Source organism: Sceloporus occidentalis, unplaced genomic scaffold (genome assembly GCF_023333645.1).
Source record: "Sceloporus occidentalis isolate IW3139 unplaced genomic scaffold, rSceOcc1.0.p SCAF_2, whole genome shotgun sequence".
NCBI lineage: Eukaryota > Metazoa > Chordata > Lepidosauria > Squamata > Phrynosomatidae > Sceloporus > Sceloporus occidentalis.
In genome coordinates, this window is record NW_028316982.1 from 60,905,791 (window position 1) to 60,928,050 (window position 22,260).

General features: G+C 42.9%; 1 protein-coding gene across 5 annotated transcripts; it reads left to right on the top strand.

Moving 5' to 3' along the window:
• The first annotated feature begins 6,210 nt into the window (after window positions 1-6,210).
• Window positions 6,211-21,972, top strand: POLL (DNA polymerase lambda). Of its 5 annotated transcripts, XM_089509711.1 has the most exons (9): window positions 6,211-6,358; window positions 6,666-6,960; window positions 8,338-8,506; window positions 9,539-9,847; window positions 10,637-10,810; window positions 11,935-12,063; window positions 14,312-14,480; window positions 18,312-18,437; window positions 20,107-21,972. In XM_089509711.1, exons 1-9 carry the CDS (start codon window positions 6,247-6,249, stop codon window positions 20,223-20,225), a joined length of 1,602 nt encoding a protein of 533 aa, XP_089365837.1. In that variant the 5' UTR covers window positions 6,211-6,246; the 3' UTR covers window positions 20,226-21,972. The 5 variants fall into 5 exon arrangements, with proteins under 5 accessions (XP_089365837.1, XP_089365835.1, XP_089365840.1 ...); XM_089509709.1 differs by having other exon boundaries at window positions 18,312-20,183; XM_089509714.1 differs by lacking the exon at window positions 20,107-21,972 and having other exon boundaries at window positions 18,295-18,410.
• Window positions 21,973-22,260: the final 288 nt, after the last annotated feature.

Genomic DNA, 22,260 nt, shown 5'->3' on the forward strand with positions numbered 1-22,260 from the left:
AGGAACTCTCAACCAAAGCATCCCCATTGACAGATGGCCATCCAGCCTCTGTTTAAAGACCTCCAAGGCAGCATACTCCACTCTCAAACAAGTCTTACTGTCAGGACGTTCCTCCTAATGTTGAGCTGGAATCTCTTTCCCTCTATTTTGAATACATTGCTCTGGGTCCTATTCTCTGGAGCAGCAGAAAACAAGCTTGTTCCATCCTCAACAGGACATCCCTTCAAATGTTTAAAGAGGGCTATCATATCATTTTTTTATTATTATTTATTGTTGTTTTCAAAGTTTTAAACACATACAAGGGACAGAAACAAAGACAAAAGCACAAAAAAGCCACGTATATTTTACAATAGTTACACATAAAATATACATTTACCTAGACAGTATATACCTCACTCATCTTCATCATTAAACATTTAACATTAATAAAATACATTTAACATATACTATGCCTTCCGACTGTCTGGATCTCTGTACAATGTATCAGTTTTCCATTGTTTTTATCTTACATGTAGTTCAAATGTTTCCTTCACAAAATACCCAGTTTGTTCAATCCAATTTTCACCCCTAGGTTTCTTATCATGTAAATTTTTGAACAATCTTCTACCCTGTAGTTTCCCTTAAGCGAGTAAATCTATATGAACGTATTACCAGAAATGTGAAGAGCATATACTTGTTTTAATACTTAATTGTTTTTCTTCACAAGGTACCCAAATTATATAATCCAGTTTTCCGGAGTAGATTTTCTGTCTTATTATTTGTAAACCGTTTTTACCTTATAAAACTACTTCAAACATGGAAGACTATGTAGGCGAACTACAGCTTAATTTTGAGGAACTTAAATTCAATTTCATTGCTCTATATACGTTTATATTTTGGAGATACAAATTCAAATTGAGTTCTGATTTCTGAAACTATCACATTACTATATCTCACCACTTACTAAGTGTCATATTACATAATTAACTCAAAACCACGATATTTTTCCATTTTCTTTCTATAAATTTGTAAAAGGGTTCCCATTCTTTTTTAATGGATTCTTCACTTTTTTCCCTCATCCAACAAGTCATCTTATCCATTTCTGCCATTTCAAATACTTTCATTATCCACTTTTCCATGGATGGCGTCTGGTCAGATTTCCAAAATGTAGCAAATGAAATTCTAGCACAGGTAAGAAGATAAAAAATTAGTTTACCATGTTGTTTCTGCAATTCTGAATCGATCATACCCAACAAATATGTTTCAGGAAGAAAAGAGATTTGAATATTTAGTTCTCTAGTTATAATATTATGCACCTTTAGCCAATATTGTTTTGCCACCATGCACGTCCACCATACATGGTAGTAAGATCCTATTACTTTAGAGCATTTCCAACTCTCTGGTTTGCTGCCTTTGAACATCAAGGAGATTCTTTGTGGAGAGAGATGCCATCTATATGTCATTTTATATATGTTCTCCTTTAAATTCTGATTGCTAGTATATTTAAGACCTTTGGTCCAAATATTCTCCCATTTTTTATATGCTATATTATGACCCACATTCTGTGCCCATAAGATCATGCTACGTCTGATTACCTCCTCCTCCATATCCCAGCTCAGAATCATTTTATAAAATCTGGTGATGGCATTTTTCTTTCCTTTCCCCATTATCTCTTCCCATTCATTTCTCTTGTTACATATGCCTGGTTGTAGTTTATCAACTTTCCATCTTGCTTTTAATTGCATATACAAATACCAGTGGCATGAGATGTCTGAACTTTGTAACTCTTCCATTGTTTTGAATTCTATTGAGTCTTGTATTACGTTAATTAAATCTGCGTATCTTAGCCATTTTTGCTTGGGTATACCTTCCCTCCCAAAAAAAGGCTTCTTGTGGAGAGCAGCTGTGAACAATTTGATTACATAGTCTCAATTTTAATTTGTCCCACACCTTCAACAATGATCTAATTATAATATGGTTTTTACATTCTCTATGGATTTTATCTTTATTGTAAAATAGGTACCCATGAAACCCGAATCTTAATCCATCTCCTTCTAAATTCAATATATACTCGTTTTCTAAGAGGATCCATTCTATTAGCCACAGCAATATGGATGCAAAATAATAGATTTTCAAATTTGGGAGTCCCAGGCCCCCCCTACTTTTCTCATCACACATTATTTTCTTTCCGATTCTGGCCTTCTTTTTGTTCCAGACAAATTTCATTATATCGTTTTGCCACATATCCAAAGGTTTAAAAGAATGCAAGATCGGAATAGTTTGGAACTTAAACAAAATTTTTGGGAGCACATTCATTTGAATAACTGCTATCTTCCCCAAAAGAGATAACTGAATATTCCCCCATTTAACAAGGTCTTGTTTGATGTTCCTCCACGTTTCCTCATAGTTGTTATGGAATAAATCTGTATTCCTATTGGTTATCGTTATTCCTAGATATTTTACTTTTTTTGCTATTCTAAATCCCGAAGGTTCTTCCAAATTCTTAATAGCCGCATCGTCCATATTTTTCGTCAGCATATTGGTTTTGTCCTTGTTCACTTTGAGCCCCGAAGCTTTTTCAAATTCTTGTACAAGGTTAATTAACGTCTGAATACTGTTACAGGGGTTTCATTTGTTAATATCATTTGTTAAAGAAATAAAGAATATCTATTCCCAGATGTAGATTACTCCCGTCTTCCCCTCTCTTGTTTGCTGTCCCATCACATCCATTCAGCAGTTCTGCTTCTGAAGTGTCTCCTGTCACACTGATCCCATTTACTCTTTAAATCTCTACACTGATTTCATGGTTGCTCCTAGGTGCAGCACAACCAGCTTTTTCTAACCTTCAAAGCCCTTTGTGGTTTTGCTTCCTTTGCTTTGTCACTCTCTGTAATATGCCTGCCAGCGAGCGGGCCTTTGTTCCTCCAGCTGCAGCATTCTGTGGCATCTGATGAAGTAGATGAAGGGCCAAAATACACTGTGGAAATAATCCAGTTTGGGACTGCTTTAATGGCCCTAGCTCAGTGCTAGGGAATCCTGAGAACTGTAGTTTATTGTGTCACTGGAGCTCTCTGACAGAGAAGGCTAAATGTCTAATAAAGCTACAGTTTCCAGAATTCCCTAGCACTGAGCCAGGGCAGTTAAAGTGGTCTCAAACTATTATTTCTGCAGTGTGTTTTGGCCCTTAGTCTCCAAAAGCTTATGCTATTAACTTCTTTCTCTCAATCTCAAAGGTGCTACAAGATCCCTTTATATACAGCTCCACCATTGTCAGCCATCCACAGATCTTCTGCTGCCTATCATTTCTACCTTGCTGCTCTGTTTGCCTTAAATTGCTTTCAGGAGTGTGTGTGCAATGTCACCTCTCTTACTTGATATCCTTCTTCAAGGTCCACCTGTGAAGATTTCGATTCAGTTCCAATTCTCCTGTGACCAGACCTAAGTTGGTATAACTCAAATAACTGCACTTATTTATTTATTAGATTTATAGATGACAAAGATAACATCTCATCATTGATTAAGCAGGTAATCTATCAGGCCCTCACCTACTGACGAAAATAAGTAGCTTTGCCCATACCCAAATGAAGTCAAGATGGAGCATTACTAATAGCAGTTCTTCTGCTTCAGTGTTTTCAGTTACTAATATGATTCATGAGCTTAGAAACCCAGATGTTATCGTATTGGCCTTGCACCACAATTATTTCCACCTTCTAGATAAAGTGGCATGTAGACATCTGTTTCATCTGTTGTCATGGGTCACAAGGCTTTCAATGGTGAAGCTGACTGCACCAACAAAAGCCTATGCAATATATATTTTTAGTCTTTTAAGGTGCCAAAGGATTGATGTTTTGCTGCAACAGACTAACAAAACTTCCCTTTTGAAAACTGATATATGAAATTTAAACTTTAATTGTTGGCATATCAGTATGATTCACTGCTGTTCACTTAACTAGCATAATCTGACTGCGTTACACTTGAAAATCTGCAGTCACTCCAATTACATTTTAATCTATTTTCAATTCACTGTTCTAGAAGATGAGGTTAGTTTTGTTATGGCCTAGCCAGTGGAAAGAAAGAGCATTGAGACATCTCAGAGTTACATCCTCTGTACCACATTTTAATGCTAGGTCAGTCTGTAACAAAATAACTCTCAGCCATAATTTAATGAAGGGTGGAGGGGCTGATTTGGAATGCATCATGGAGATCTGGATGGATGAACTGGACAGAACACATTTCCCCTAACTATCCACCTAAGACCTGCAATAGCAATATAATTAGAGACATAAGGAGGAGGATTGCTTCCATCTATGTGAAGTCTTTCTCCCTCCCATGAAACCAGTCTGCTGAGACATTGAGTTGGAATGTGTCTATTGTGTATTGGGCCAGAAAAAAAGTTAGGGATTCTTTTGGTATAACACCTTCTATGTGTCCAAGCTAACGGAACTCATCTCTAATGTGATGTTGGAAACCTTAGGATTTTGATTATGGAGGATTTCAGTAGCCAAACTGGAGAGTGATGAGGGAACCCATTTTGGGGCTTTGTGGTTGCCATGAGAACTATGTATCTATTTCACCACACCATCGGCACAACATATCCAGTAGGGTGTACAATTAATGAGCTTGGTATTTTCAACTGAATGTAAGAGGTGAGAAATAGTGATGGAAGTTCCTCTATAATTCTGTTGCCATGATCAAATTCAGACTGATCCATTACAAAGGTAATGGGTTAATTAATGAATCCTAGCAATTTGGAAGTCTTATGGATAGGTGGAAGTCTTATAGTTAGGTAGTTCTTGTGTCTGGGAACTGGGTGTTCAGACTATTTTAGACAAAGTTTCACTTCCCTTTAAAGTGAAGTTATATAGATTGGGCGTTCCCCTTAAACTAGCTGAGCCACAATTGGTTCCAACCAGCACATTTTATCAGTTTTGTCTGGTTCGGTATCTCTGACATTTCCTGGATAGGTGTAACCTGGCCACAGTATTTCATCCTTTGATAATCTGACATAAAATTCCCATAAAATATTCCATTAAGTGGGGCTACACTTAAAGGCAATTTGAAAACTTCAGGTAATACAAAAGGCAGTGGCTGTGACTGTAACTGGTATAGCCGGGTGGAGCCATATCATACTGAATCTAACTGCCCTGGTTGCCTGTTAACATCTGAACATAGTTTAAGGTGTTGGTTTATTGTTACTATTATTTCATTTCAGTTTAATACTGATTTATGATAACCCTGTCATAGAGTTTTATTGGCAAGATGTATCCAGAGGACGTTTACCATTGCCCTCCTTGAAGGCTGAGGAAATGTGACTGCTCAAGATCACAGAATTGGAAGAGACCACAAGGGTCATCCAGTCCAACCCCTGCCATGCAGGGACTCTCAATCAAAGCATCCCCGACAGAAGGCCATCCAGCCTCTGTTTAAAGACCTCCAAGGAAGGGAACTCCACGACTCTCCGAGGGAGTGTGTTCCACTGTCAAACAGCCCTCACCCAGTGGGTTTCTATGGCTACTTGGGAATTTGAACCCTGGGCTTCCTGAGTCATAGTCCATTATTCAAACCACCATGTTGGCTGTCTTCAAGTGTTGCTACTTATAATTAAAATTCAAATGATGTAAGACCCAAATATCTGAAGGAGTTTTTGTTGATGTGTGCCTTCAAGTCATTTCTGACTTATGGTGACTCTACCACAGGGTTTTCCTGGCAAGATTTGTTCAGAGGGGATTTGCCTTTACCTTCCCATGTGGCTGAGAGAGTTTGAAATGTCCACGATGGGTTTCCATGACCAAGTGGGGATTCAAAACATGGTCTCCATAGTCGTAGTGCAATACTCAAGCCACTACACTACTGGATCTGAAGGAGAGCCAGTAATTTTATCAATATACCATGCTTAAGATCTTTTTCCAGGTATCTGCCGTGGTTTTCAGGTTGGTAGAAAAGCAAGATTTATTTATGTATTTTTAATATCCCATCTTCCATAATGGGGTTCATACCTGGTTATGAAATACTTCCCATGAAGGTGTAACTTGGCACTGATCCACTCTTTATGATGTCTGGTCAAAACCTATCTGCCAAGCTGGATTTATGTACTTTCTGCCCTTTTTTGTTGTACTTGATTAGTGCTTCATTGGAATCTTTTATAATTTGTAAACCACTTTGGTACCATTAACTGAAAGGTGATATGTGTATAAACAAATTCTTTGTCATCTTTACCTTCATTTCCAGCCAGGCTGCTTGTCTCTGGGGAGGAGCTGTCTGTGTTTCATGGAACCCCAAGGAATTGTCAAAGCTTTCCCCAAACGAAAGAAATCAAGGGATGCATCACAAAAGATAGTGCCTCCAAAGGTACTCAAAGATGAAACTAGGAACAAACAAGGTACATTTTCCATTTCATTCTTTAGCCAGGGGAAGCCATCTGATAGTCTATCCAGTTCTGCCATAGATTACTAGGAGCTAATTTTTCATGTTAGTTATTTGTTTTGAGAGAAATAACATAAGCTTGTAAGTAGATCATTTACACAGCTATTGTGCTTTAATAATTGATCATGCATGCTATCAAAAAAGCTGTCCCCCTTTACACTTGTTATGGCTTCAAGTTGTGAGACTCCTATTATTCAGATAAGACTTGAAATGCATCCCTACTTTGCTGAGCCATTCATTCTCCTTGTGGCTTTTCTTAACAGGATGGTTGGAGCCAGTCACAGCCTATGTTCTGCAAGCTGGAATTGGTCAGGCCAGGGCTGAGATCTTCCAGAAGCAGATCCTCCAGAATGGGGGAAGCGTCTGCAGCCAGCTTTCTCCAGAGGTGACACATGTTATAGTGGATGAGGGCATGGACTGTGAGCGGGCTTTCCGGCTCCTCAAACTAACCAAACTACCCAGGGCACTGCAGCTGGTAAAGGCATCCTGGATGAGTTCGTGTATTTCAGCACAGCGGCTTTTGGACACTACTGGCTATAGCCTGTTCATTCCAGAGAAGTAGGGGACCTTTTTACATATTTTATAAGGTTTTATATGGCAGGATATTGTTGTTGTTGTTGTTGTTGTTGTTTATTTAATTATTTATTTATATCTCACCCATTTCCCACTTTAGGACTCTAAGTGACTTACAATGAATAATAAAACAGCAAATAAAAAACTTACAGCAAATAAAAAAACACTATGTTTTACCTGAGAGAACACTTTTGTGGGAATGTCTAGATCCTCCAGTGCAGCTCTGTGGTCAGCATCTACCAGACATTTACCATAGAATTGTGCTGGAGGAGCTACAAATGCCTAGTGGAGTGTTCTCTCTAGGAATCTCTAGGTCCTTCAGTGTGACTTTTGGTTAAAGTTGACCATAGAGTTGCACTGGGGACCTAGATATTCCTAGAGAGAACATATTAATAATATCCTTGAATAATCAAATTTGCAAATGTCAAAGCCGAAAATGTGTTGGAACGAGTGTATTTCTTATCTTAGGAAGATACAAAGAGAAAAGCACTTTTAGTTGAGGTCTTTAGCATTAGGGCCAGAAAATCCTGATTTACTTATCTGCTTCTCTCCAAGCCTAAACCTAAATTAAAGTTTATGCCCAGACGTTTGTCTGGAAGGTCCTCTGTTCAGATCCTGACTCAAGCATAGATTTACATTTTTACATTTCTAGGAGCCTTTAGAGAAATTAAAATTTATGCCCAGACGTTTGTCTGGAAGGTCCTCTGTTCAGATCCTGACTCAAGCAAAGATTTACATTTTTACATTTCTAGGAGGGACATTGTCAGCCTTCCCTCCATGCCTCTCTTGTTTCTTCAATGTCAGCAATCATGTGTGATAATCTATCATGTTTTAACGTGAATTCGCATGGTTGAACCAGGATTAACTTCGGATTGGAGTTGCAAAAACTGTCATGTGATAAGCTCCTTACTTTATGAGGCAGCCCTGAGCAGTAATAGCTTCATATGCCGCTAGCCTTGATGTCCTTTTGATCATAGAATCATGCAAATAGAGGGTACCATCAGAAGCTATCTTGCCAGTACTGGAATCCACAAATAAATAATGAACTTTTGTATTTTCTCAGTATTATACATTTGCATTATCCTGAAATTAGTGTAGGCTGTCTCATCCAGTAAAAGCAAGAGTGATAAACAACATGCAAACTTATCAGGTAATATTTGTATCTAGTATCTCTCACTAATAGTTAAACATTTGAAAAGCAGGACTTTTGGAGTTGAGGCTTGGAGAGTGAATCATATCCAGCCAGAGAGTTAATGTATGATCTCCTCACTCACTTTTTCTATTTTCCTAAGTATTGTTAGGGGTAGAATGGATGCCTTCAAATGCAGCAATTGTATTTTGCTGTACATTGACTCTTGGCAGATATCTGGATGTAGCAGGCCATTCAAAGAGGCATTCACAATATCTGGATGAAGAGATGATCCACCTGCCAATGGAGAATGAAGTCATGGAGCTAAAAGCTGAATCACAGTCAGGAGCCAACGTTCCCTGCAGTGTTGTAGACTCTTCAGGACAGCAAGAAGACAAAGGGGTAGGTTTTCTAAGGTTAGGCTACTTATTTCCTAACAAGATAAATCTGTGCCAAGAATCCTCTAGAGATGTAAATTTCTGAAAATTTTGAAGCCATGAAAGGGTGGGATTTTTTTCTGATCCCCCCCCCCCCCAGAATAAAATGAAAATTTTCACAAAAAATGTGACATTGGCCTGTTACAGACAGCCAAAATAAAGCTGCTTCGAGTCACAGTGGAGGCATGGTGTTTCAATGATGCATGCGTCCTAAGAGTCCAGAAGTCGCACCAAAGCCATGCTCCAGACTGGAGCGTGGCTTTGGTGTGGCTTCTGGACTCTTAGGACGCATGCATCATTGAAACACCATACCTCCACTGTGACTCGAAGCAGCTTTATTTTGGCTGTCTGTAACAGGCCATAGACATCTTTACCATTTTAAAATTAATTTATTACTTTAGGAACATGAAATGTTGACTGCATGGAATGTTGTTACTTTCTCACTGAAGTGGTACCTATTTATTCCATAGGATCAAAGACTCTTAGTGTTCGAAGGGACCCCGAGGGGCCTACTTGCATTTGCATGCTTTCGAACTGCTAGGTTGGCAAAAGCTGGGACTAGTGATGGGAGCTCACCCCATCATACAGCGCTTGGGCCTTGAACTGCCAACTCTCCAATCTTGCAGTTGTCCGAATTCACTTCTTAATCACTAAGCCACTGCATCCCTCTAATTATATATGTAATATGCACAGGCATGTTTCCTAAGGCGGCTTGGAAGAGCATTTGAAGGGTTGCATGTGGCTTGTAAGCTGTGAACTGCTTACTCCCATTGTAGATTTTACTTGGTGGAGGAAAAGTGGTACGCTGCTGTTCATTTAACTGGTGTTTGCTGTTTTTGATTCTTGACCCATTTAAATATTGTTGTGGATATCAGAGTGCTTAAGAGCCTACTGTTTTTAACTTTTCTCTTTCCTAGTGCATAATGAGTTTGTGCTTCATAATTATTTGGAAAAGTGATAGCTGTATTTCATGGCTTTTTATTCTGCCTCTCCAAAGATGTTCTCAGATGATGAAGGAACTGAAGGGGAGGAACGTATTGTCACCCTGGGAGAACTAGAAGCACTGAAGTCAGGCCAACAGCTTAACACTTTTGCACCAAGCATTCCAACAGTGCTTCCCACTAGCAAGTGGGTTTGTGCACAGTCCTCTGAAAGCAAGAAAATGAATCATAATCAGTGCATTACAGAGAAGCTGGGATTGATGGAAAAAGCCTATTCTGTCCAGGGCGACAAGTGGAGGGCTTTAGGTTACTCCAAAGCCATTAATGCACTCAAGAGCTATCACAAGCCAGTCACCTCTTATCAGGTAAGTGGAAAAGACCCCTTCCCCAACCAGTCCCTTTCTTGTTACATTTCCATTTTCTCTAAAGTATTTGTAGCTTGCTGTTTTTGGGAGCAACTCTGAACAGTTATGATTCTGTTGCTCTTTTGGTTACTTTTCAGAGAGACAACTTCTTGAGTATGGAGAATTAGGAAAACCGTGTGCCACAATTGTTGTTTTTTAAGGGTACAAAGAACATCTAAAATAGTGTTCCTGTTGTGTGCATTCAAATTGTCTCTGGTTTATGGTGACCCTAAGGCAAACCTATCACAGGGTTTTCTTGGCAAGTTTTGTTCAGAGGCTAAGAGAGTGTGACCTGCCCAAGGTCACCCGGTGGGTTTCTGTAGGTGAGCGGACACTGAACCCTGATCTCCGTAGTCATGTCCAATGCTTAAAACTACTACTTAACTCTGGCTGTCACTAAAAATTGAAGATTGTCTTGAGTTCAACACGAGAAAGATTTACAGAGCTCTTATAAGCATCTAAATTGCAGTTTGGGAATATGGCTTCTTTAGGTGAGGTCTTTACTAGAGAAAGTTGGCAGTACCTTAGGAGTAAAAAAAATCCCATTCTATGAAATCCATACATCTGGTGACAGCTTGGGAAAATTCCTTTTTTGGATTAGCATTCCCAGCCAATTTAGAAAATTCTCAGAGTTGTAATCCCCAAAAGTAACTTTTGTAAGCTCTGAAGCTGAAGAAGAAATACATAAACTGTCTATCGTAACTGAGCCTTTTTTTTCTGGCCAACTATTGTTTTGTGTGCTTCCTGCAGGAAGCCTGTAAGATCCCTGGAATTGGGAAGAAGATGGCAGAAAAGATTATGGAAATCCTGGAGAGTGGACACCTTCGAAAGCTTGACCACATCAGTGAGAGTGTGTCAGTACTGGAAGTCTTTTCTAATATTTGGGGTGCAGGAGTGAAGACTGCTCAGATGTGGTATCAACAGGTAATGTCCTGTCCTGTTTACAGTAATGAGCACTGTAGTAATTGTTTGCCAATATGGTTTGTACTGTGGCATTTCTACAAGACACTAATGTGAGGTTATACTTTAGACAGCCTTTGTTACGCAATCTAGCATGACTAATAACTGATAACATGCTAGAGAACGGAATCTTATAAGTGACCTTTATATAGCATAACCAGCACTTTGAATTATACCCAGAAACAGTTTGGCAACCAGTGGAGCTGTTAGTAGGGGATCTGTATGATCTCTGTAATCAGTCCTCATTAACACTATAATTGCAGCTCTTTGGACCAACTAAAAAGTTTCCAAACACTCTTCAAAGGCAGCCTTACATAGAGCACAATACTGTAATCCAAATGGGTTGTAACTAAGGCCTGTTACAGACAGCCAAAATAAAGCTGCTTCGAGTCACAGTGGAGGTATGGTGTTTCAATGATGCATGCGTCCTAAAAGTCCAGAAGTCGCACCAAAGCCACGCTCCAGCCCTAAGGACTGGAGCATGGCTTTGGTGTGGCTTCTGGACTCTTAGGATGCATGCATCATTGAAACACCATACCTCCACTGTGACTCGAAGCAGCTTTATTTTGGCTGTCTGTAACAGGCCTAAGGCATGTATCTTTGTGACTAAATCAGGTGTCTCCTGGATTAGATGCAATTTGCATGCTAGCTTTAAGAGTGCAAACATTCTCCTGGCCACTACAGAAATTTGGGGCTCCAGTTCAAGGCTAATTCTAAATTACGAACCTGCCTCTTTAGGGAGAGTATAATCTCATCAAGTGAATATTAAATACCTATTCTCTTATTTATCTTTTGAGTGACCAGGAGATATCTGTCTTGTCTGCATTGAGCTTCAATAGTTTTACCATCATCCAGTCCATTACTAAACCAGACACTGGTTTAGAACCAAAAACGCCTCCATGGAGTTCTGTGGAAAGCAGAAATAGATTTGGATGTTATCAGTATACTGGTGGTAATATTCTCTGCCTCCAGATAATCTCTCCTAGCTGTTTCATGTAAATGTTGAATAGCACAAGGAACAGAACTGGACCCTCAGGGACTAAAAAGGAAATTCTGTTCTCTGAGTGGCCTCTCTGTGCTTTGGACAGGGTTTCCGTACTCTGGATGACATCCGTGCTAAGGCCTCTCTAACCAGCCAGCAGGCCATTGGCTTGAAGCACTATGAGGACTTCTTGGAGCGCATACCAAGGGAAGAAGCTGCTGAAATAGAACAGACAGTATGTACCCTCATGAGAAGCATGTGGATAGGGCACCTTTATGGCTTCAAATAGGGATGGACTGCTTATGGGTCTCTTGCTTGCTATATATGCCTCTGCCTCTTAATTTGGTGCTGTGCTTGTCACATTTCGACAGCTAAAGCCACCTCCACAAAATCTGCCATTTAATTTTGTGTTCCATTGTCCTTTCCCATCAGTGAGTTCATTAAGAAAAAGTTTATTAATTAACTTCACCTCCTAGTTGAATTTCCTGACAGGTTGTAGGAGAGACCTCATGTGCAAAAGGATGAAAGTAAAGCTGTCACTTATCTTACCTTCTCTCCAGGTGGATGAACCAAAAACATCTACAGCTGATTTTGAATTTGGGCTATTTTACCTAATCCGCTGTAAAATGGCAGGTTTGTTTTTAGAAATTCCCAATCTGTTACACCAGTTCTTAGACTGTTTCATATCAGGCTAGTGGTAGAAAACATCTTCTAAGTCTCTGTAATGCTCCTTGTGGTGAGGAAAAGAGTCTTTGCTAGCCTTCAAAGCAAGTCTTCTTTCTTCTTTTTTATGGGCTTGGTCAGAATCATGTTCTGGGCTTTTAGATTAGTAAAAATGTTTGAGTGATGGGCCACAAGAAGCTTTTTCATTGCTTCTTCTGTAGGCTGAAATTGCCATGGCAGCACTGGGTAGTGTAACACTGTCAGTCAGTCACAGTGCCTGCTCCAAAAGAATACACAGTTGCCAGGTAAGGCATCACTTCATACACAGGATTAAAGTTCTTTTAGGAGTCTTCTGCAATTGGGAGTGGGTTTATTGTGGGTTTGATAGGATTACCCATCTCTTGCCCACCTCTGGTGAAGAGACAAGAAAATGAAGGGATTAGCTGCTGACTGTCCTGAGATCCAAGGTGCTGTTGGAGCTGGCTGCTTTCAAGAAAACTTAATTGAAAATGCAAAAGGACCAGATCTGCATTAGAAAAGCCATGAAGGCTATTCCCATATGTTGCAGGGCAAAGGTTAATGGGTTTATCTCTCACTAATGAAGGATGATCCCAGAAACTGACAAGGGGTACGCACCCTCCAAACTGCCTCCTACTGCCCCATGCACCCTTTGTTCTGAACCAGAAATCACATCTTTGTTTAGTAAAATGGGTGATTGGCATCATAATACCCATAATCCTACAGACCAAAATCACCTTGAAATGATGCTTTAATGAAGCCATCAGAAATAGACCAGCCTAAGGATGCTACTGGATGAAGGACTTCACTTTGGATCTATTTTCATTGAGGTGTGAGTCCCTGCTCTTGGCCTGCTTTTCAATGGAGAGAAAGCATGGAACTCCCCAGCACACTGCTGGAGTTCATTTCCATAACATGGAACCTCTCAAAAGCAGGAAAGGACCAGATTTAGGCAAGAACAAAGTAGTGGTTCCTTCCTTATCAACCTGAGGAGTCCTGACTAGCCAGGAAACTGGTGCTGTATTGATGTGCTGCATGCTTTGCTATTGTCTTTTTCTTCTTGTTTAAGAATAATCAGAAATACTTACTCTAGAAGTTGGAAAGATTATTTTATTGGAATAAAATTCTCAGATATCCCATTCACTGGCTAGGGATTATGGGAGCTGCAGTTGAAAAAAGTAGCTTTCCCAAACTCTGATGTGCTCCCCCATGACAGAGTTCCTTCCACTACTTGGAATAAGAGCATTTTGGTTTTGTCCAGCTACAGAGCATGGTAACATCCCATTTGGGAATATTATTGCTATCAGGCTGCACGTTATCTAAATAACAACTGCATTTTGAGGCAGCTCAAGTGAGTTGTGAATGTATTATACATTTTCCATTACTTTTGTGATTTAGCATTCTGAGAATCTTTGCATTTACTTGTAGGCTTACAAGCACAGGGACAGTTCATGGTAAACTTTCGGTGTGGAAAAGCATTGCCATAACTCCTTTCCCATTGTGTCTGGAAGAAACAAACTAAAGTAAATTTAATTAGATTTTGTTTTGTTTACTTGATCAATGCCAATGATGGGATTCAATATTGTGGATACAGAATTTCCATTATGGAGGTCTCATTATTTATATATATATATTTAATTTATTTGAATTTAAATACACATTTTTATTTAACACTTTCTATTTATTTTTAGCAAACATGCATGGTCCTGGGTAACTGAGTTATCTCATTAGAAAACAATTAAAAGAAAATTGAAATTGACAACTGTGTACCAGTTCATTCTCCTGATCTTACTTTTCTTAAGGTTAGAGAAGCAGCACAAGCTATCCAACCTGGGCTAGAGTGCATAGCATGTGGCTCATTCCGGCGGGGAAAATCCACCTGTGGGGATGTTGATGTGCTTGTGACTCACCCCGATGGACACTCCCACCAAGGAGTATTTAGCCGACTACTTGACTGCCTTCGGAGGAAAGGTAGGGGAGCATCAGTTGAGTTGCAGGGTGTGTATGTGTGTGGAGAACTCTGGGTACTTTTGCACCTTTGGGCAATTTGAAAGAATAAGAATAAGTATCCAGAATGGAACTGGCATGCAGAATTGGTCTTGACAATTCATCCTAACTGGAAAATCTCCAGTATCTGGTGCTTCATTAGAAGAAGCTTCTTCCCTTCCTAGACATAGCTGGAATGGATCATGAAATACGTAAGTAAGGAATGTTGCATTATTTGCTCTAATTTAGCAAATTATTTGCTGTAATTTAGCAAATTTTTCTGTTTCATGAAGTTCTTCTCTGTTGCCTATTTTTACTTTCTAACAACCAAATACAAGGTCAACAAGTGAAAACATAGAACATGACTTTGTTATTCCCTCAGTGTCAGAGTGGTGTAGTGGTTTTGAATGTTGGATTATGACCCTGAAGATCAGGGTTTGATTCCCCACTTGGCCATAGTACCCACTGGGTGACCTTGGGCAGGTTATATGCTCTCAGCCTCAGAGGAAGGCAATGGCAAAATCTCCTCTGAACAAATCTTGCCAAGGAAACCCCATGATGGGTACGCTTTATGGTCATCAAAGTCAGAAATGATTTAAGGCACACACGTAGTGTCATTTTTATCTCTTTACCCTTTGTGTCAGGATTTGACTGATTTTAATTTAATTTATATCTCACTTTTCTGCTAGCATGGGATGCTAGGTGGCTTATCACATTTAAAAGAAACTACAGTCAAAATCTTATTAATGCAAAGGTGTTAATTACTGTTAAATAACTGGTTGAATAATAAAAAACATGAAACAAAACAAAAAAACTGAACAATTCCATTAAAAGCAATTTAAAACTCATTTAAAACATATTTTAAAATGATAAAAGCATAGCACATCCCATTAAAAATTGAGAGCCAAAGGTTTGTCTAAGTTTTTTAAAAAAGATAATTGCCTGTCACAGTGGCATCACTAGGAGGGTGCAAGGCATGCGGCCTGTACCAGGTGACACCCTAGAAGAGGGGTGACAACCAGTTGGGTTCTCTTCTCATTGCGGGATGAGGAGTGACAAGTATGCTCCTAACAGTGTTGCTACAGCAGTGGCTCCTTCCTCCACACTCCTCCCATCCCTGCTCCTGTGGTGTTGCTCTATTCTTGAGAACAGTGTCCTGGCAACGAAGAAGAGGGCCATGTGCAGCCCTCCCCAGCCTGGTGCTATGACATTGTTCTATTCCTGAGAAGAATGATACTCTGGCAGCGAAAGAGGGCTGAGTGCAGCCTTCCCGACCCTACTGCCACGGTGTCACTCTACTCCTGAGTAGAGTGGCATTGCAGCAGCAGAGCAGGGGCAAATGGGCCCTTTTGGCTGCTGTCCCTCGAAGCCCCGCCTGCTATCCAGAAACCCTGCCCCTCCACAACAGGTGACACATGGGGCGGGGACACCATTGGCATGCCAGCAGAAAGAGCAGAGGCCAACTAAAACTCCTGTGTGAAGAAGTTCCTGAGAAGACTCTTTCCTGTGTACTCTCCAAACACACTTGTGATGGTGGTGGGACCAAGAGAAAGCCCTCTCTTGAAGGGTTTAAAGTTCATTCAGGGTCATATGGAAAGGTAAGGTCTTTCAGATGGTCTGGACCCAGGTCATGTAGGATTCATAGTCAGCACTTTGAATTCTGCCTCAAATGGATTGTTAGCCAGCAAAACTGTTTCAACAATCCATTTGTCCATAATCATGGACAACTGAACAATCCCTGGTGGCGCAATGGTTACCCTGATGGCACAGTGGTTAAATGCCTGTACTGCAGCCACTCACTCAAAACCATAAGGTTGCGAGTTCAAGACCAGAGAAAGAGCTCAAGCTCGACTCAGGCTTGCATCCTTTCTAGGTCGTTAAAATGAGTACCCAGATTGTTGAGGGCAAATTAGCTTACAGTTGTAAACCGCTTAGACACTGCTTAGGCAGTATGAAGCGGTATATAAATGAAGCTTGTTTGTTTGTTTGAACACCCTGTCCTGACTTTCAGTGGGCGCTTCTCCAAGATCCTGATTTAGCTAGGTCAGGGGTAGGCAACCTTTTTGAGCCGGGGTCCGGGTTGGTGTCCCTCAGGTGACTGGGGGGCCGAAGCCGGGGGTGGAGCTTCCACCCTACGGGGCGGGGCCGCGTGCCGGGGGTGGAGCTTCCACCCTCCGGGGTGGGGCTGCATGCCGGGGGCGGAGCTTCCACCCTCTGGGGGCCAGGCCTCCCCATCTTTGCTGGCACCTGACGGGGCCCCAGGCCCCGTCAGAGACTGGCAAAAAAGCTGGTGGGGGCCGCCAGTGCTGGAGGGCCCCCTGGAGGGCCCCAGCGATGGCACCGGGCCTCCCAGAGGGCCCCTGCCGCCGTCGGAGCCCTCATGGAGGGCCCCAGGGATGGCAAAGGGCCCCCCAGAGGCCCCCTGCCGCCCTCAGAGCCCTACTGGAGGGCCCCAGGGATGGCAGCAGGCCCCCCAGAGGCCCCCTGCCGCCCTCGGAGCCCTCCTGGAGGGCCCCAGGGACTGCAAAGGGTCCCCCAGAGGCCCCCTGCCGCCCTCGGAGCCCTCCTGGAGGGCCCCAGGGAGGGCAAAGGGCCCCCCAGAGGCCCCCTGCCGCCCTCGGAGCCCTCCTGGAGGGCCCCAGGGACTGCAGCAGGCCCCCCAGAGGCCCCCTGCCGCCCTCGGAGCCCTCCTGGAGGGCCCCAGGAACAGCAAAGGGCCCCCCAGAGGCCCCCTGCCGCCCTCGGAGCCCTCCTGGAGGGCCCCAGGGACGGCAGCGGGCCCCCAGGAGGCCCCCTGCCGCCCTCGGAGCCCTCCTGGAGGGCCCCAGGGGCGGCAGCGGGCCCTCAGAGGCCCTCTGCCACCCTCGGAGCCCTGCTGGAGGGCCCCAGGGACGGCAGCGGGCCCCCCAGAGGCCCCCTGCCGCCCTCGGAGCCCTCCTGGAGGGCCCCAGGGATGGCAGCGGGCCCCCAGAGGCCCCCTACCGCCCTCGGAGCCCTCCTGGAGGGCCCCAGGGACGGCAGCGGGCCCCCCAGAGGCCCCCTGCCGCTCTCGGAGCCCTCCTGGAGGGCCCCAGGAACGGCAGCGGGGCCCCCAGAGGCCCCCTGCCGCCCTCGGAGCCCTGCTGGAGGGCCCCAGGGACGGCAGCGGGCCCCCCAGAGGCCCCCTGCCGCCCTCGGAGCCCTCCTGGAGGGCCCCAGGGACGGCAGCGGGCCTCCTAGAGGCCCCCTGCCGCCCTCGGAGCCCTGCTGGAGGGCCCCAGGGACAGCAGCGGGCCTCCTAAAGGCCCGCCGCCGCCACCGCGGCTGCCCATCGCGGCTTTTCGCCGCTCTGGGCGCCGCCATTTTGGGCGGCAAAATGGCGGCGAAGTCTCGCGCGAGCTCCCCTGAGGTCGCGTGACATTTCGCCACCATTTTGGGCGGCCTCTGGGGCTATGGGCGCCGCCATTTTTTTTGTCCAAAATGGCGGCGAAATCTCGGTCGCGCGAGACTTCGCCGCCATTTTGCTGCCCAAAATGGCGGCACCCAGAGCGGCGAAAAGCCGTGACCGGCGGTGGCGGCGGCAACAGCAGCCAGGGGCCAGGCGGCATGCCTCTGCGGGCCGCATCCGGCCCGCGGGCCGGAGGTTGCCGACCCCTGAGCTAGGTGCTTGACATTCTTTCCAGAAAGAAACTCCTTGAGGACCTGGAATGTCGATAATCAGGTCACTGTATTGAACACCACAGTAAGCGCCAGTGCAGGTTTATATCTGGGCAAGGAGGGATTTGCAGTATTCCATGGAACTAACTTGTTCTTTTTACAGACTTCTGCTTTTCTCAGGCTTTCTTACAGATGACTTGGTGAGTCAGGAAGACAATGGAAACCAGAAGAAGTACCTTGGAGTCTGCCGTTTGCCAGGCCCATACAGGCGCCACCGTCGTCTTGATATCATTGTTGTGCCCTACAGTGAGTTTGCATGTGCCCTGCTCTACTTCACTGGCTCAGCCCACTTCAATCGCTCTATGCGAGCTCTGGCCAAGACCAAGGGCATGAGTCTGTCAGAGCATGCCCTCAGCAGTGGCGTGGTACGTGGACATGGTGGTCTCAAAACAGTGCTGGGCCTTGCTCTGTCCACCCCTACTGAGAAGGATGTGTTTAGCCTTCTGGGTCTACCTTACCGGGAGCCACATGAGAGAGACTGGTGAAAAAAGGGAAGGAAGCAGATCCAGGATGCCTCCCAAATAGTGTGCTTGCATGTCTTGAAGACAAATACGTATGACTCACTGTAGAACTGTGTGATGTCTTTAGCAAATAGTTTCAGGTACTAAAAGAGACGTCTTTCTGAGAAGTTGGTTCTTTTTTGTGCTGCTGGATGTTCACTCTCTTGACTTGGAAATGCCCAAGTTTGTGAATGTATTTCAGGGACTTTGGTGGGGTCACAATGAGAGGAATGTGAAGACTAAAAAAAACTACCTCAGTGCATGGTTAAGATAATATATGAGAAGGTTACTGTGAAATATTTTGTACACTCACAATCCCATTTAATAGAAGGGGGAGCAAAGAATGCACAGATTTTAAAGAAGGAATTTAAAAAAAAACTTTTGCAAGTGTTTTTGGTGTCTTGAAAGCTTCCACCATTTCTCAGTCAGAGAGGCTCTTTTTTGGTAGCCATATGCTTAACTATCTTGAACACTGTTGCAAGGATTGTTAGCTTTTTTCTGTTGAGGGCCCCCTATAGCAGAGGTAGTCTGTCAGGGACTGCATGGTAATGCTGGATGGAGCTGGAGACAACAGATACAGAATCACAATGGGACTCCAAGGGCCACGAAGGAGATTATTGCACACAGAAATCCCACTGGGAGAGAGGCGGGCTCTAAAAGTAAAAACAACAACAACAACAAAACCAACCACGGGTGTTATCATATTTGCCTGTGCTTGGGCTGTAGGCAGCCCGCATCCACCTGGGCAGCCCGTCTGCAACCTGGACTTCTGCAGCTTTTTCAAGAATGGGATTTTCAGTGTGCGATAATCTAAATCCAACCTCCACTAGTGCACCATTAAAGTACACAGGTGGCCATCTAACTCTGTTTAAAAGCCTCCAATGAAGGAAAGTCCATAATCTTACAAGACAAGTTTATACCATTGTTGAAAAGGTCTTAATTTCACAATGCTTAGTGAAAATCTCTTTTCTTGTAATTTGAACTACTGCATTAGGTTCTAGAGCAGTAGAAAAACAAGTTTGCTCAACCACCTATATGACAGTCCTTCAGATCTTTAAAGATAGCTTATCATATCAGGGCCAGAGCCAGGAAATAATCAGTACCACCTGTTATGTCAGGAGAGCCAGTGGGGCACTGTGGTTTGAGTGTTGGACTAGGACTCCAGGAAACCAGGGTTTGCATCCCCACTTAATCATAGAGATCCATTGGTTGATCTCAAGTAAGTCACATTCTGTCAGCCTTGGAGGAAAGCAATGGTAGCTCCTTCTGAACAAATCTTTTCAAGAAAACCAATGATAGGGTTGTCTTAAGGTTTGCCGTAAGTCAGAAATGACTTGAAGCATGCAGTAACATCAACAAACTCTATATTTCCGTTTTCCTCTTTCTGACCTTTCTTTTCCCTCCTTGCTCATTAGGCTGCTTAGGAAGAGCAGATTCCTGCATGGCAGAATGGGGTTGGACTGGATGGCCCTTGCGGTCTCTTCCAACTCTACGATTCTATGATTCTACTCTTGTCATAGCTACTGTCTACTGATCTCCTGCAGGACAAAGAGCATGTTGTCCACCGCAACCCTTTTTGGCAAGGAAAGAAAGATTGTTTATTTCTATTTGGGGACTAATCTTTTTTCCCAATTGCACTTATTTTCTTTTCCCTGATATGAAAACTATACCAGAGGGATCACAATATTTCCACTAAAAGTAATCCCTAAATGGTAATAAAAGTTGCCACTTGCCTAAATTTATTTGTTTTCAGAACAGATACTAAACCAGAAAAAATTGCTACAGTTTCAGGATTTGTAATGTCTTGTCAATACTTCAGCAAAAAGAATAGAGGAGAAGGTACCTTTAAACTCCATAAAGCGATTATAGATGGATTGCTGTATGGAAGGAGAAGAATGCAGTAGAATGGGGTTGGGAAGAGTAATTAGGAGATGCTTTCCTAGCACTAAGAAGAATCTGATATTAGCTAGGGAAATCTTCTTTGTTGAAAGGAGAGAATGAATGAACACCTATCCAAAATGTTTTATGGCTAGTTTACAGTAAAAGACCAACGTTGTAGGCTAAAATAAGCATATTAATTGCTAAATATATATATAGCTGTGTCAACCTTGGACAATTCACATGTTCTCAGCCTCAGGGAAAGGCAAATCTCCTCTGAACAAATTTTGCCAAAAAAACCTCAAGACAGGGTTGTCATAAGTCAGAAATGACTTGAAGGCACACAACAATGTCAGATTTTACTTGTGTGCCACCCTGAGGTCTTGTGATATGAGGTGGGATAAAGATAGTCTAAATATTATAAAGTAAAATAAAATAGTTGGCACTAAGCTTCACACTTGTATACTTTCAAATTTATCTTCACAGCTGTAAGGGTTAGAAGCCTGTTCTTTTAAAAAATGACAGTGCAGTTTTTGGTTGCTAAATTTTAGCCCAGTACCACATTTTAAGCCCTAAATACACTGCACCATATCCCATCTGATCTTGGAAGCTAAGCATGGTCAGCCCTGGTTGGCACTTGAATAGGAAATGCCAACAAATCCCAGGTGCTGTTGGCTAGATTTCAGAGGAAGGCCATGAACTATGGCTATGTAGAGAATCCAAGGCTCCCTCTTATTTCTGAGTGTTTTAGTGATTTGGATCACATGTTTCCCATACCAAAATACAGAGACAGAGAGGGATAGAGAATTTGAAATACAGTGGGCCCTTGGTTTCTGCTGGATGTTTTGCTCCAGGACCCCCTACTAATATCAAAATCTGTGGATGCTGAAGTCTCATTATATACAGTGGCATAGTAAAATGTGTAACTTGTATAAAATGGAAAAATCAGTGTTTCCTTTTTATTATATAATACACACACACACACACAAGCTGTGGATGGTTGAATCTGTGGATAAATAATCCATGGATACAGAAGGCTGGTTGTATTTTTAAAGTATGAGTCTCTAGGTGTTGGACTGCAGCTCACATCAACCCTAGCAAGCATAGCCAGTGGTGAAGCACCAGTGGTGAAAAGTTGTGGTCCAGCAACATCTTGAGGAGCATACTTTCCCCATCCTCCCTTACAGCATTGACAAATGAAATGATTAGGGCGAGGTGGAAATATATCTCAAAGTCCCAGCTAGGAAGTCACAGCATCACCATAACCAGGCAGGTTCCTATACCCACTTTGAACATGATATACTTGGAGATCTAAATGCGTCACTTGGAGATCTAAGCAACAACGGTTCTTTTCCCCCTATGTTGCCATTGAAACAAATATTTCTGTGATCTCTAATATGCAATAAAACCTCTTAACACGTTTCCAAGTCTTTTTTATTAATACAATTCTTGGATGGCATAACAATAGAGGGGCATTACATTTTAAAGCCATACACATGTTAAATCTGAGTAGTACTGTCTGACTGCTGTATAACAGTGGCAGTTTTTAGGGATTTTTTGAAAAGGCAGGTGTCAAGCCCAACCTGAGGAGAAGGCTTGACTAGAGGCTTCAGGGATGCCTCCTGCTTCATTTAGCAGATAGGCTCAAAGGCGGCTTGATCTGGTTGTAAAGAAAACCCTTTTCTCAGGGA